The sequence below is a fragment of the Zophobas morio genome, unplaced genomic scaffold, assembly GCF_036711695.1.
Source record: "Zophobas morio isolate AGI-343-1 ecotype UQ-CSIRO unplaced genomic scaffold, CSIRO_AGI_Zmor_V1 ptg000002l, whole genome shotgun sequence".
NCBI lineage: Eukaryota > Metazoa > Arthropoda > Insecta > Coleoptera > Tenebrionidae > Zophobas > Zophobas morio.
In genome coordinates this window covers 24,941,519-24,957,592 of record NW_026972107.1, presented here as the reverse complement: position 1 = coordinate 24,957,592, position 16,074 = coordinate 24,941,519, and the positions used below count along the sequence as shown (strand labels likewise).

The 16,074-nt window shown below is 32.2% G+C and overlaps 1 protein-coding gene across 3 annotated transcripts in view; it reads left to right on the top strand.

Annotated features, from left to right (window-relative positions):
* Positions 1 to 15,167, top strand: part of LOC135131392 (arylalkylamine N-acetyltransferase 1-like) — a 40,514-nt gene extending 25,347 nt beyond the window's left edge. The window contains exons 1-3 of one of the 3 annotated variants that reach the window (XM_064059144.1): positions 1,182 to 1,517; positions 9,588 to 10,084; positions 13,871 to 15,167. In XM_064059144.1, the coding sequence (XP_063915214.1) occupies positions 1,446 to 1,517; positions 9,588 to 10,084; positions 13,871 to 14,066 (765 nt within the window). In that variant the 5' untranslated portion in view covers positions 1,182 to 1,445 and the 3' untranslated portion in view covers positions 14,067 to 15,167. Of the gene's footprint in view, positions 1 to 1,181; positions 1,518 to 9,587; positions 10,085 to 13,022; positions 13,527 to 13,870 lie in introns of those variants that run through there. The other 2 variants (XM_064059137.1, XM_064059151.1) reach the window with 2 other exon arrangements.
* The last annotated feature ends 907 nt before the right edge of the window (positions 15,168 to 16,074 follow it).

The following is a 16,074-nucleotide window of genomic DNA, read 5'->3' as shown; positions in this document are numbered from 1 at the left end:
CCAGATATGTTGACGTCATCAGAAAATTTTGTAAAGGAAAAACTTATATAGAACATACATGTGGCACGCTTCTTTATATTTACGTAATGTTACAGTACATCTCTTCAGTTTAACTTATAGGGGTTCTCTTAAAATTATCTTATTATTTAAATCAGAAACGGCCCACCCTATTTTTTTAGGAATATAGTATTGTTATTATGAGTATCTGCACATTTCTAAACTGATGTACGTGTCCTTGGAAAAGGAAAATTTTGTAGAGAAAAAACTCATTTGAAACATACGCGTAATATGTGTCTTTACACTTACTGTAACACTGCATTTATATATTTTTTAAGTTATAGGGGTTCTCATAAAAAAAACAAATTCTCAAAATCGAATTTTGAAAATGTTTCGAAAAAGCTGGATATGTTTTACTACGTCAGGGGTGAGGGAATTTTACACACCGGAAAGAAAATTTCGTTTCTATACAACTTTTGTGTTTATTTTTGTATTTCAGGTAAACACGAATTCTTCTTTTTACTAAGTATTTTTCAAATTTGTAAAAATATTTTTGATTGTATCAAATTAGCGATTTATCATAAAGAGTGGGCGAATATGTTCATTCTAGTAAAAAAGAGACAAACAAATCTAAATTAGTTTATAGAATCGTCAACACTAATTTTGGGTGTCAGTAGTCATCTTAACTACTTAGAAGAATTTTGCGTTTGTTTTCGTCATTAATGAAAATATTGACGTTATCCACTGTTTTCGTGAATTCACATTTCGACCGCAATTAAATTAAAGCCATAGGAATAATTTTCTACGCTAATCTGAGCTGTAGTACGATTATTTAATCACTTCAGTAACTGTTTTATTTAAATCGATTTAGTGCAGCATAATTTAATTGATTATATTAATGTTATGCAATGGTTACGTTTTGACGCCTCGAGCGACACAGCCTATAATTAATACCAGATGTTGCATTTGCATTCTAGATTACAACTAAATCTCATTTTAATTTCGTATTTTTATTGTAACTGCCGGTATTTGCTATCGTTTAATTGTTTATTGTTTTAAAGTCATTGAAAATCCACACATGCGACGCCTCGCCCAAGTGCTCGCTGCAAACTCGTTAATAATTTAGTCAAATTCATGTCGTCATACCGCAAAGTAAATACTTGCACTTTGTGGTTTTTAAGATGTTTTATTCAATCTCTAATGAACTATCTCATTAACGGCGGAAAAAAGCTCCACGTGAAAATGACAAAAACAAGTATCTCGAGCGTGCGTACAAGCCAGTACTGCTTTTCAACTTGAATAGGGTTCGGGGATATAATATAAAAGTGCTTGCGATGTAAAAGCAGAAGTCGCTGAAACTTTGCCAGTTTCAATCCGGATATTTTCGTGCCGTTGTAAGGATTCTTTCAGTGTGATTATTTACGGTGTGTTGTCCACAATTAATCGACATGGCGGTACAAATGCAGCCCAGTTTCATTCTCACGGAGAAGTTCGAAAAGCTCAAGTTCACTGATTTTGTGGTAACTATAATTTTTTTGTTATTGTTTCATTGAATTTATATGTAGTCTATTTTATGATAAACAGCGGACGAAGGACGTGTAAACTTCATTAGATTTGAGACGATGTTTATTTTTATTGCTACTTACCTCGTCTTTGAATTGGCTGGTAATAAAGTATAGTGAATTGAAGTGGTGTAGGTTATGGCCATTATTAATTTTTAACAAACTGGAAGAGTTACTAGATGATTCATATTTTTTTATTAATGAGACGCTAATGGTTTCTCGGAGTTTTTACAAGTTTTCCCAGGAACGCTGATTGAATCTTTCGCGCGAACTACTATTAAAATTTACTATGACGAGTGTAATTATGCTCGTCTAGTTTTTTATATTAAGTGCGTCAGTTGGATGTACTTTGAAATAATGTACGACAATGTCATTAAACTGTAAATAGTAACATTAGCGAACCTGCGTACGACGTATTTTGCATGATACGAAGAGGTGGAAAGTTTTTATTTTCGAAGAAAATCAAGACATTAGCCATTAATTCGCCTTGTTTGTTAGAAATGTAAGGTTACTTGATTTGTCGATAACAAATGTTAAAGTTTTGTTCAAGAATATTTCTAGCACTCACCACGAAAGTTTAACAAACAAGCGTTAATATGAAGCGCACAGCGCGGTAATAATTACACATTAGATTTCATAATTTGTTTACAACACTCGTACACAGTAAAAACGTCGGACGCGATGCAGACCTATTAAATAATAATAAAAAACTTGCTAAAATCGATCTGCACTTTATTCTGTTGAAAAGCAAGTTTGTTCACGTACATTTTGGATAATTATTAGACATCAACAGACTCAAAATTGTAGGAATGTGTCTTTTTTCATCAAATTAGCGAAAGTAACACTATGAATTTGTCAAAAATATAATGAGAAGTGTTCAGTTCATAAAATGAACACGTTCATCTAACAATATGAGAATCACTGCAATGACATTTTAAGAGATATTTTCAGTGACACGAAAAAATTGGTTTCAAATGACTCTAGTTCGTCTGTAAAGATTATCTGTATAAGTTTTTACGTCTTCTCTTGTTACCAAAAATGTCGTGCTCTAAAATTATTTTGACTGTTAAAATTTAAACGTTTGTAAATGTATAATTTCCCCTTTTAAGCTTTGGAACGACAAAAATATATAAGCCTCATATGTACAATATTTAGCTTTCCAAAATTTGAAATCATAACATATTGGGACATGGTTTGTGGAAGTAAAAATTTTGATTAAGAAGCTTCATTTTACAGATCATGATGTACAAGTTTAATAAAAAAAATATGATCTATTTATTTTATTATTTTATTTTTTATTTATGATAGAATTTTCTAGCTATTTGAACATTATATGAGTGGTTTGTAGTTGTAATTAATACTGTATTTGTTGCATATAATAGACACCAATGTATTATATTATTAATGGAATTCTGTACTATTTAATAACAGTTATTCGTGATAAAGAAACTAATTTCTGCGCTGTCGGAGTGTTCTGAAGAAATAATAAGCCCAATTCAATGTTGTGACACTGCTCACTGTAGAAAGACAGTAAAGAGAATTCTCGTTAATAAGAAAAATATTGGCAGTTGTTTTGTTCTTCAACGTAGAACATCATGTAAAAGCTTTTATTCTTTTAAATTTTTGCCAAAATGACCAACGATATACTTATAAAAGAGCTCGGTTAGCAAGGATATTAAAAACGTCTTTTACTCATTCATTTACTTTTTGATGTATCACGGAGTCAAGGAGTTTGCTCGACTACATGATATTATATGTAAATTTTATAATGTATTTCTCCACACCTTACAAACATTTTTTTCCGCGGTGTCTGTCCGAAGCGAGGCGAGCCAAACAAACACAATCTTTTTACCTTTTCTTTTTAGACACTGACATTGACATTGCTTCTACTTATTTCAATAACTATGACTTGTAAACTTGACTTCCAGTCTTTATTTCTCAATGTGGTTCATGGTATTCGCAATTTTCTTATTTGTCATTCGGATGTGTGGTCGCGTATACCTTCCACTGATATACAAAAAAAACCGCCAAGGTCGGCCAATCAATGCAACAAGTAGAGTCAAAGATGATTTCTTGACCTTGCTGACACAAAAGCTGTTGAAAATTGTGACAATAGTTTATCATTTTTTTCCATTTCATTATCTCCATTAAATTTGAATCTTAGTTGTTGATCTTATTGTCCAGTGAAATTAGCTACACTTAGTTTGTAATTGTAGTTCTACGTAAACAAACTTTGTTTGCGAAATGAAGTCCACGAAATTTTCCTTGGTGATGTTATTGCTCTGCGTTTCTGTGGATTACCTTATTCTTATTAGTTGTATTTATATATTACATTTGCTGCGAACAATAAGCAAATATTTAAAAGGTGTTAAAACCCTTCAAACAGGTGTTTATTCATTTGTGTTAACTCCACCGTTTACTTTATCAATTTTCCTATAACTTAAAATGGACAAAAGAATTTATTTTTTTATCGTTTCAACAATTAACAATATTATTAAAACGTGCTGTAAACTTAATTAAAAGCGGGAAATGTAAGTTGCATGATGCAGTATTGATTTTATGTTAACTATAGTGAAACAATAGTTTACCCTTAAAAGCATCTTAGATGTAAAAGCACCTGGCGGTGACTGTTACCATGGCAATAATATAGTCTTGAGAAGCGCTTTTTCATAGCTGCCAGATGCAGCAGCAGACAAAGGGGCAATAATTCACCGGATAAAGGAGACGCTTTATATTTTAAAAATACTTTATAATAAAGTTGACACCAATATATGGTAGCTCTGCGTTTTTGAAATCCAAATAATGAAGTTATTTTCAACTATTGGAAGAAGTTAATTTTTTAATTGTTTTCAATGAGCGTTTAAATTGAAAACTGACACTTTATTATTGTTCTTCGCTTTTTCTGTCGACGGATTATATATACATGTCAAATTTTTTTTAGTTTTAAAACATTACGTGTCATGAAGGATATATCTAATTTGCTTGACCTTTTGTAGAATTTCACTTAATTATTATTTCTTGCAACAGAAATTTACTTTCATCGCGTCTATTAAGTATGTGTATCTCATTTTGCTATTACGTCTTTTTAACCGGTTACCAATCTCAGCATTTTTTTTTAGTTGCCAGACTTCAGTTTTGATTTCTATCGATTTGTATTTTGTTTCTCTTGTTCATTGTTATTGCATAACGTATTTCTATTCGAGGTTTTTCTCATTGTGTTTTTTTTGACATTTCACACTACATAAAAGATTTCTTCTAAATTTTTGTAACATACTGGCACTATTTTTACTCGATAAATAATGACGTTGATGAACTGTTTTATTTTATCGTTTATTTAATAGTCCTGGAGTTAGGGGAAATTTTATATTTCCAATTAAATTACCAAGTGCCAGCAATTTGTAATCTCATTTTAATTTAAATGTAAATTTGAATTTTTTTTTAGGTGACAAATTTAAAACTGGCAAACAGCACTCTATTAAAATAAATCCGGTGTAAATAAGTTACTTCTGTTTACATTGTCATGTTAATAGTAAACAACCATTTTTTCTTCAGACGACATTTTTTATTTAGAATTTTTCTTGACAATTTTAATTAAATCTCACTAGTTGAGTATTTAAATACGAAAATAAATAAAAGCGGTTTATTTTGACTTGAGATTTTTTTAAATTCCACCCGGGTATCTCAGCGCACCAGGTTTAGTCTAAATGTGTTATGTCATGTAGTGCCAAATGTAAAGGTTATTGTTTGAAAAAAACAGACGCGTGTAGATAGTTGATTTAAGTTATTTAATTTTGGAAAACGACCCATTATAAAGTACCGAATTGTTTTTGTAGTGGAGGTTGTCAAAATGCGCTAACCAGTTGGTGGTCACTTAATTTTGTGGCTTTTTAAACGATAAATCTCACAAAATTAAATATCAAAACAGTTTACTCCACATAAGTTTGAGCAACAATGAATGTTTACCTATGTCTAAGTACCTATATGTATAGGAAGAAGCTCGTCGTCAATTAGAAATTCAACTGTGTTTGCTATATACTTTCTTCTCCAGATGTGCAGAAATGGTGATGATCGAGTAGTAAGTTTACAACAGTTACAGCTTTGAGAACTCTAGAACTTTTTCCGATAATTTTTACGATTATCTGTTTTTTCTTGTCTTGTCAATTCTCTTGAAAGGTTTCCGTGTTAGTTCATAAATAAGTAATAATTATAAAAATTTCTACATGTATCTACACGTTTTATGTAACTATCATAAAAAAGTAGATAATGAGTAATGGCATAAAAAAAGCAGAGATAACGGCATTTTATTTGCAGAACAAGTAACAGGAAACAAGAATAAAAATAAATTCTGCATTTTAATTTAAAATTTCTGGTTTTTAATTTGCCTAGTAGTGTAGGAGCCTTGTAAAGGTATTCCGATGAAAACGTTTCTTCGTTTTTTATACAGCGTGTGACCTCCACTTTTTCTATTGTTGATAGATCGGAAATGGTAAAATATACGATATAGGTTAAGTAAAAAAATAATAATAATTTCTTGTTGATCAATAATTCTTCAAGACGACTGAAATAAGTTGTATAAAGGAAAAATCGAAATTATTACTTTTCTAAAAAGATAAATAAATTTCTGTGTTTGTGCCGATAGCTATGTAATCAGTGTAATTATTTTATTTTAAGTCTATCATATTTTAAAATATATCGATTGTCGTTTTTGCTACGATTGTTTAGAAAAGTGTTCATTTTATGTCTGTTATTATGCATGACTAAACGAAAATCCCTGCATAACAGTTGCATAAAAACACAGTGTTTATAATTTCATGGTGATCATAAGTTATTTACGTTTGTAATAATATCCTAATTTTGGTTTCTGCTCAAGACATACGTATATATTGTCACATTTTTCTGAAATTACTCTTCTGCTGATGAAATAATAAAGTCATTACATTAATGTTTTGCTTTTTGGAATATTTTTTCCAAACGTTGGACCAATCGCAGGTAATCATAAAAAATTCAAGTGTCCGCGTTTTTTTGTCTGGCAGTGTATGTGATAACATGTAGATAATACTAATTGTAATGACATTGATTTCCATAATAGCAGGAACATGAAACGAGCCATTTTTTAGATAATCGGTAAAATCGTAAATTACTTAAGTACTTCATATATATTCTTGTTCATATCTTATTGTTTTTTGCATCCTGTATAATAGATAACCCTATATCTCTCTGAATAAAGATTGATTATATTTATTTAAGGTAACGTCATTGGGTTACTGAGGGAGATAAATAATTTTAGTTAAACTGTTGATTTACCTAAACTTGTAAAGTTGAAAACAAGGGTGTTGTTTCCAATTCAGATTTGACCTGGCCGACTAGGAAAACAAATGACTAAATTAATGTAATAATAATCTCCGAAGGGTCTATGGAGATTTGTGGGGTCATTGGAATAAAAGGGTGCCACACGCAACCCTCAGCTGGTCTGGATTCGCAAGTAGAAGACTTGAATTTGTTATGAAATGTAAATTTTCATAACAAATATATTCAATGTGCGCCAAAGACAGGAATTATTGATGGATTATTCATTCCTCTGCTGATTATTTTACTAACAATATTTTAAGATAATGTTGGTTACCATAATTTTAAAATACATTTAAAATTACATACTGGTCAGTGGAGATTATTCCTCCAAAATTCGCGAACAGACGAAGGTAGCAGTTTATATTCCATAAATTGTGAAACGCCAAGACACCTTGAAGTTAAACATGATATGAATAAATAAGTTTATTAAGACCCACCACTGACCCGGAAATGACCGGCATTCAGGCAAGACTTCTATCATTACGGGTACTAAGACCAAGTAATGATATGCATTGATTAGATTAACAGAACAACTTTCGAGATTCTAGAATTACAGCATACAAATTAGTCTGCTATTATTCTCTAATCTCACCCCATCCCCAAAAGTCCAGCGTAACTACCGACCATTTATCCGCGCATCACATGAAAAGTGACCTACACTACTCTGACCTACTGGTGCTAATCTAATCTGACTGACATGATCAGACTGTTCAAGAAACTTACGAACAATATGACATGTTCCTAACAAAACAGCTTTTTGAATTTTGACAATTATTGAATCATTCAAATGCAAAGACTTTAAATTCTCAACTAAGCTATTTGGAACTACACCTACATTAGAGATAACTAGGGGTAGAATTGAAATTTTTTTAAGATTCAACATGGATTTCATTTCTATCGATAATTGTAGATATTTTGAAATCTTGGTGTCGTATGTTTGAATAATGTTGTTTGTGTTAGGAATAGCAATGTCAATGAGAATGGCTTCGTTCGTGTGTTTTTTGATAAGTATGATGTCTGGTCTGTTAGCTGTAATGTTTAAGTCTGTAAGTATTGTGCGATCCCAGTATAATTTGTATTTGTTATTTTCAAGGAATGGAGACGGAATGTAAGTGTAATAGGGTGTCGTATCTTCGATTAAGTTCATAAGTGTTGCTAATTCTTTGTGAATGATTTTGGCTGCGTTGTCGTGTCTAGCTTTGTAATCAGTTTGTGCTAGGATGCTGCAAGAAGAGATTATGTGCTGGATCGTTTCAGGTTTTGCTTTGCATAGGCGACAGCAGTCGTTTTTTATGTTCGGATCTTTGATGATGTATTTTCTATAATTCTTGGTATTGATTACTCGGTCTTGAATAGCAAACACAAATCCTTCTGTTTCGGCATACAAACTTGATTTTTTTAACCAAATCAATGACATCTTCTTATTGACATGATTTTCTTCTAAGTCTTTGTAGAATTTTCCATGTAGTTGTTTTTGTTTTAGCCCACTTATTATTTTATCTATTGTGTGGGGGGTGTGGATTTCTTCGGTGTTCGACAGATTTAAGGGTGTGTGGTTCAAATCTGCTCTTGTGATGGTGCGAAACATTTCATTTCTTTCCGCTCGTTTCAAGAAATACTTCTTCAAATCTGAGATTTGTCTCTGATATAAGTTTTCTAAGTTCTGGAAACCCCTTCCTCCATTCTGTCTTGGTAATGAGAATCTTTCAATCGACGATTTTGGGTGATGCCTTCTATACTGTGTGAAGATTTTCCTTGTTGCGATGTTTAAATTTTCAAGATCAGTTTTGGACCATTTAATGACTCCAAAAGAATATGTTAGCAGTGGAACGCAGAATGTATTTACTGCTTTCATTAAATTTTTTCCATTTAACTGTGTCTTCAATATTAATTTTAATCTCGCTACGTATTGATCTTTCAACTGTGTTTTCGTTTTGGTATGATTGATGTGGGAGGATTGACAGAAACCCAGATATTTGTATGTATCGTTTCGTTCTTGGGCTTCAATTATTTCCTTATTCTGTGTTATATGTGGTACTTGGTGAAACACGCCTTTTCTGATTGCTTGGGTCTTACATTTCTCAATACCAAAGGACATACCAATATCACCGGAAAATTGTTCAGTCAGATTTAATAGGTTTGTTAACTGATTTTGTGTACTTGCATATATTTTTATGTCATCCATATACAGCAAGTGACTTATTCTGTTTTCTCTTTGTTTGTTAATTCTTATATTGAACCCATAATTGCAGCTGTTCAGGATATCGGAGAGGGGATTTATTGCTAAGCAGAACCATAACGGGCTAATAATTTTTAATTACAAGTAATACAAGACTTTCATTATTAATTATTATGGTCCATAAAAATATAAAACTTCAAAACTATCGCATTACAACACTTCTTAATAACCATTTGCTGGGAAAGTACCAAATTTTCCAATCGTAAAATTTCCCAAAGAAATGGGCTTATTATCTCTACTTAATGTTTTAATTAATTATGTTTTCATTAGTTTTATGAAAAGGCTTCAAAATTTAACAATTACGATAGTTAATTTTTATTTTTATGGCTGCCATATCTTTTCTACAATGCGTACTACAACTTTCATTTCAAGATATATCAACATAAAAAAATTGAAACCGTGCATTAATTCCTTTCAGTAATATTATTTATTGTTCTCAGTCCGTCGATTCCGTGTCCACGCCCTCTACGCCTTCCACACCCTGCAGCCCACCAGCTGAACCTTACGCCATCGAGATAATAACAGCAAACGACAAAGAAGAAGTCGTCCAGTTCCTACGCACCTTTTTCATCCGAGATGAACCTCTGAACTACAGCATCGGTCTCCTTGACGGCAGGCCGACTTGTGTAGAGCTCGAAGAGTACTCGCTGAAGGACCTCGACAACGGCCTAAATCTGAAGGCAGTATGCAACGGAAAAATAATTGGTGTCTGCCTCAACGGTATCCTGGAACGCGGTTACACCGATGAAATAGAAGAAGTAACCTGTCCGGATAAAAAATTCGCCAAGATTCTGAGGCTTCTCGATCACGTTGCCGTGGAATCAAAAATCTTTACCCATTTTCCCGACGTCAATAAAGCGATAACGGTGAAAATACTCTCTGTGGACAGCTCTCTGAGAGGACGTGGGATCGCAAAAGACCTAATGAACAAAACGAGGTAAGGAAACAGGAATTGGACGGGAAAAAGTAACGCAATTTCCGTAGTTCTTGTTTGAGTCAAACAGAAGCGGTTCGTTAGGACATTTTAGGTGATGTTTAATCGAACCTATTTTTTGCCATTAATTTATCGATCCGATTGGCTCTCAAATAGTATGACAAAAGTTATAGTTTAATATTCTAAAAAAATTAGTGCAAAAAATTAAATAATTTTTATATACCATACAACCCTTTGATGCTACATGACAAGCATACAAGTATATATGTCATACAACAATTCATTTCGCCGTAAAATAATTCATTACAAATTTTGAAGTGAAACTCTTTGTTTTCGTTCTCTACAGAAGTTATTGTTTCTATTAAGGTTGATGCTGAGTATCTAAACGTTAATATGCTTTTTTCAACTTCTATATCACCTGATGTGCTTCTGAAAACACCATGACTAAACTTTCGTTGATAATTTGTATTAAGTTTGGTGCTTTGGTCTAGCTGCTTGTCCATTTTCTATCTGTTGGCGATTTTATTTGATCAATAATCCCAAATACTACTGGATCAGTTGTTGTCCTCTTAGCTTCTTTCTAAATAAAAATAAATTAATATACCTTATTAATCCATCCTTATTTTTAAACTTATGTAGATTTTTGGGAAAATGAAATTATATAAATTACCATAGATGCTACAGAATAGATTGCCCTTTACATACTTTAAGGATATCGTACACAAGGTAAATCGCTAACTAGAATTTACATATTTATCTCTTCGAAAAATTTGATGACGTCATTTTAGAATTTTGCTGAGATTACGTTGTGCCTGAGGCCAGGAAAGCTCTGTCTAAATAATTTTAGACCTATTTAAAATCAAGCATTCATCAGTAGCAATGTACAAAATATAAACAGATATTTTTTTTTCGACTAGAATTTCTACAATTTTACATAAATTAAATACATTTTTTAACAGAGGCCTAGGTTTGTCTGAGTATTTTCTTATACTTTAATATAACATATGTAAAATTGTATTCGTCAGCGCATCAAGTTAGAAGAAAGGTGAATTTTAAATGAAAACACTTTTTATGTATTATTTTTACCTCTTGTTCTTGTTCTCTACACCAAGAGAATCTTAAAAAAGAACCACCAAAAAAACGTATAAATTAGAAAAGAAAGCAAGGAAATGAGTGTTTTAACATTGCACCTAGCATTGTGTGTCGTTAGATAATGTAGATAAAGTGTACTTCTGAAAGCTAAGTTTCATCATTAATTAATAAATTTAAGGATAATCAAAGTGTTTGACAAGACTTGACACGATTGGTGGAAATTTTATATTAAATAATTATTAAAATATTTTTTACAGCCTAATTTTTGTAGAGAAAAATTGTTTTCGAACCAATTGTACGACGGAAATATCTTGCAGTTTCGTTTTTCGTTGTTTTAGGGGTAACACTGTAGTCTTAATACTGTTTATGCATCCAGTAATTTTTCAAATATCTACTAATGGCCTTAGCAACTAAGGTTATATCTAATCCTAGTATAAAAGATTGAAAGTCATAGATTGACCCGGTATAAAATGCCACCCTCCGCCACTGGATTCGATGTTTCGAAAAACAAATGTTCTGGCGTCGAGCCAAAGAGAACGCAGATAGGTCAAGGTCTGCATTAATCTTAAGGTAGAGGTCGTGGTTTTTCAACGCTTTTCTCAGGGAAATTAATTTTCCGCACGCGAATTTGCTTTTACGCCACCCTTACACACAATTCTCGACGAATAAGTCGAAGCTTGGCGCAGACAATCTTGTTAGAGTCTCTTTGTTAAACTTCCATTTCATCTCGGATGGTAATTGGAATAAGATGAAAAACAGCTGCACGAATTTTCGAACGCTCTTGAATTTTCTCGGAAAGATTTGCTGTGGCCTGACCTTAAACTGGAATTCGGAGACGAACGCGAACTCATTACAATAATGAGATAGGATCGTAAGAAGCTGGATTTTTTTTCAATTTTTTTTTATTTCTTTTGTTCCCTTATTCATGGTTGTGCATGAAAATTGCGTTGAGTGAAGAGTACGCGGCAAATCGCAAGCACTTACAAATTCTGAATTTAACGATTACTCACATGTGCATTTGATAGTTGGCAAATAGAACATGACAGGGCGTAAATCTTTTTTTTTTCTTTTGCTCAGTTTATGCAGTTTTGCTGAAAGTAAAAACAATTGTTTAAACGGAATATCGCGTAGTTTTACACACGTGGATAACATTTTCAAAGCAAAAAAAAATTAACCTTTCTACAGAGTGCTTTTAAATATAACTATTACAATACTAAAAAAATACAACCTTCAGAATGATTACTTTCTGCGCTGACACAGACACAAATATGTTATTTAGTATCTCGGTGAAATCGACAATTTCAACAAAATAGTTCAGAATGCGAAGATGACAGCGTCGTCGCTGAAACGTATTGACAGGGTTGAAATTTTCGATGTTGCGAAAATAATAACGTTATAACAGAAGATATCCCTTGCCAGACAAGTTTCATGTATCATCGAGATAAGCATCCGCTTCAAATGCTAATTATTATTATTGAGAAATTAATAATATTTATATTTATACGGCCAACGAATTATAATAAGGTGTTATAAATAATATAAACTTTAGTAATTTTAATTTAAAAAAGATGTAAAAGTAATTATTGGAGTAAAATGTTGTTTGGTGGACTGAATATAAAGATTTTATCTGTCCACACAATGTAACACTCTTTTGCCATTTACGGACTAGCGGAACATATGTACATTTGATTTTTTTTGGTTATCATTTATTTTATTTTTATTAATATATTTTAGTATGAAACTCTTCAGCTGATAGGTTTCTATAAACAATTTGTGTTAAAAATATTTTTTGTTTGTTTTACCTTTTGTTTTAGTTTATAATTTATTTTTATGTTTTGTTATTTTACAGAGATATGGCTAAAGAGCTAAGTTGTGGCTTAATGACCGCAGATTGCACAAGTCACTTTACGGCCAAGGCTTTGAAAAGACTCAGTTTTGAATGCGTTTATTCCTTGAAATATGAAGATTACAAGGTTAATGGCGAAGTTGTGTTTACACCTGAGAAGCCTCATGAAGCTGTTACTGTTTACGCCCAAAGAATTTAAAAACACTTGTCCTAAAGCACTAGACTTTTTTTCCCTAATGGAGTACAATATTTCCTGGTATTATGGTCTATGTATTTCTACTTCTTTACAATCATTCCTTTTTGTAACTGACAATAAAAATAACATTTGCTTGCCACAAATCTAATTGTGTATCGTTTTTGTATTCGTTTTGGAATACGAGTATTATTGTTTTGTTTTTAAATAAAATGCAATGTTGTGATAAAAGTCTATAATGTACAAAATATAGTTTAAATAAAACTGTAGGTATTTTGTTAAATAATAAAGAAAATAAAAACGTCATAAGTAAATTTTTCTTCTAGTTGTGTATATCGTGCAGTGTTTCATCATCACGCATCAACTTGGAATGTATTACAATTTCGGAGTGTTTACGACTTACTATAATTTAGAGCAAACGCAGATGCCTTAAAAAGGGTCTCTATAATTTAGTGCTCTCCGCACAGATCCGCCAGACAACAGATTAATGTAGCTGTGCTTGAGTCTTTCCCTAACTACAACAAAAAGACTAGTCCTCGGCGGAAGCCATGAAATTAACAATTAAAAAGCTTTTATCTGGTAATTTTCTGGCGAACTATTAGGTTTTTACTGTTTCACTTTTACGACCTGCTTGTTGATTTATATCTTTATGTTACAGAGACCTTGCTCGTGAACAGGGTTGTGGTATAATGACTGCAGATTGTACCAGTCACTTTACAGCAAGAGCTTTAAAAAAGCTGGGTTTCGAGTGCATATACTCGTTGAATTATGAAGATTACCGAATTGATGGCGAAGTAATCTTTACTCCTGAGATACCTCACGCTGCCATTACCGTCTACACTCAGAGAATATAAGTCGATTTTAGTTCTTCGGGCGGAGACACTGCCTAGAGGAATTTTGAAACCGCACAAACAATCGTGGCATAACAATTAGATGCGAACGTAAAATAATATACAGAAAAGTTCTCTGGTTTTTGTAACATCCATAAAATTTTTGCTTTTTGAATCTTGGATTCATACTAATAGCAGACTCTCCATTTGAAAAATGTTGGTTCCACTTGGAAACCCATTTTTTCGCGGTTTTGCGATTCTTGCTTTTGCTGTCAATTATGGAACAAGTTTGGTTCGATACGAAAATTGGGTTTTCGAGAAAGTTTTACATAGACTAGACAAATGACGAAAATCATCGAACCATATATATTTCACGTTTGCATTTAAAACAAAGTATTAACAAATTTTTAATTAGTGTAAACTGGCGGCTAAAATTTTGAATATCAAATCTGCATAAAAACTACTAACTTAGAGTAAACTTGGTTTAACGTAAATTCCCACGGCTTGAACTAAAAATCTGTGGTGATTGTGATATTGTTGTGAGCCAGTCAGTGATCTTAATTAATCGTGAGTATTTCGTCGGTACTATTTACATTAGCTGCACTGGAACAAGAAAACGGAAACGTAACACTTAATCAACTCCACTGTACCTATAAACAAACCAAGTTTACTCAATTATATTAGATATATTACTCAAACGAACTAAGTGTACCTTCTTTAAATAGTAATATGTAAACGCTCCTTAGAGTTTACTCCGGTTTTGTCAATGGGAAAATTTTAATTCTAATTTGTTTCTTGAATGTTTAGAACTACCATTTTGTATCTACATACTTCTTAACAATGACATTCCTCTCTAAGTTCTGCGTTTTCATTAAATGTGCTTGAGTGTCTGCCCTGAGTGGTAAATAATGTTATATGTGTGATAATTATCTGCTGTGGGTAATTGTGTACTTTTAATGTATTCTTTTTGGAATACGTAGGTTGTATTATTGTTCAAACGCATCCTAATGTTATTTGTTCAACAGTATTTATAGATTTACAACATTTACATGGATTTGCTCACTATAATACCTATTATGTGGTGTATAAAATGTGTTTTAAATAAATAAAATATATTCCAGTTGATTCCATTCATTTGTTTGTTACATGTTGCAGCAATGTAGTCAGTCCTATTCAAACGTCATTTAATCTACGAGATCAATTGTATGTTAAAAAACTTGTGTGTTGTTCAGTCATTTTTTTAGCTCCATCTTCACAGAAATTATGTTTACTGCTTTGTGACGTTGGTTGGGTCAGTAAACTTATCTTTGTAGGTAAAAAAAATTGATGATACTTAAATTGATTATGATGTTGTCGTTGGGTAACAATTAATTCGTGTTTTTATAACTTCATATTTAACAACAGTAATGTAAGAGTGCGCACGTTATGTAAAACATAATTATATCCTGAAGAGATAATAGCGTCCTTAAATATTTCAAGCACGGGTTCACCGTGTGATAGAAAAGCGAGAGGGACACAAAACTTTCGGAGCAAACTGTATACAGATTATCTTCTCTCTACTGGATACTCAGAGATTATATTATTACAAATGATATTTGGGGTGCGTCAGTTTCCTAAGAAATTTATTAGAGTATCAAAAATTCCTATGATAAGTACATGCAGTTCTCGAGTTATTACAGACTTTACACTGATATTTCTAGATCGCGTCATTGCCGACGGATAGTAATTACTCTGCCAAGACATTTCACATGTCGTCGGTTCCACATTAAACTAACGAATGTGAAAATTCGTACTTTGTATAATGCATTATTTTACTGTTTACCTACTCCTAAGGAACATCGTGTAGCAATCGAAACTCTATGGCATACCGACAGACTGGAATTATTATTAAAGCAAATTTAATACATCGTAAATCACATTCGTTATTTTAACATGGTGCAGACGATGCATCAAAGGCGATTTTTAAGTCACCTTGCAGTAAACATTTTTTTTTTTATTAATTATTTTTATTCACAATGATCCGTCACAACTT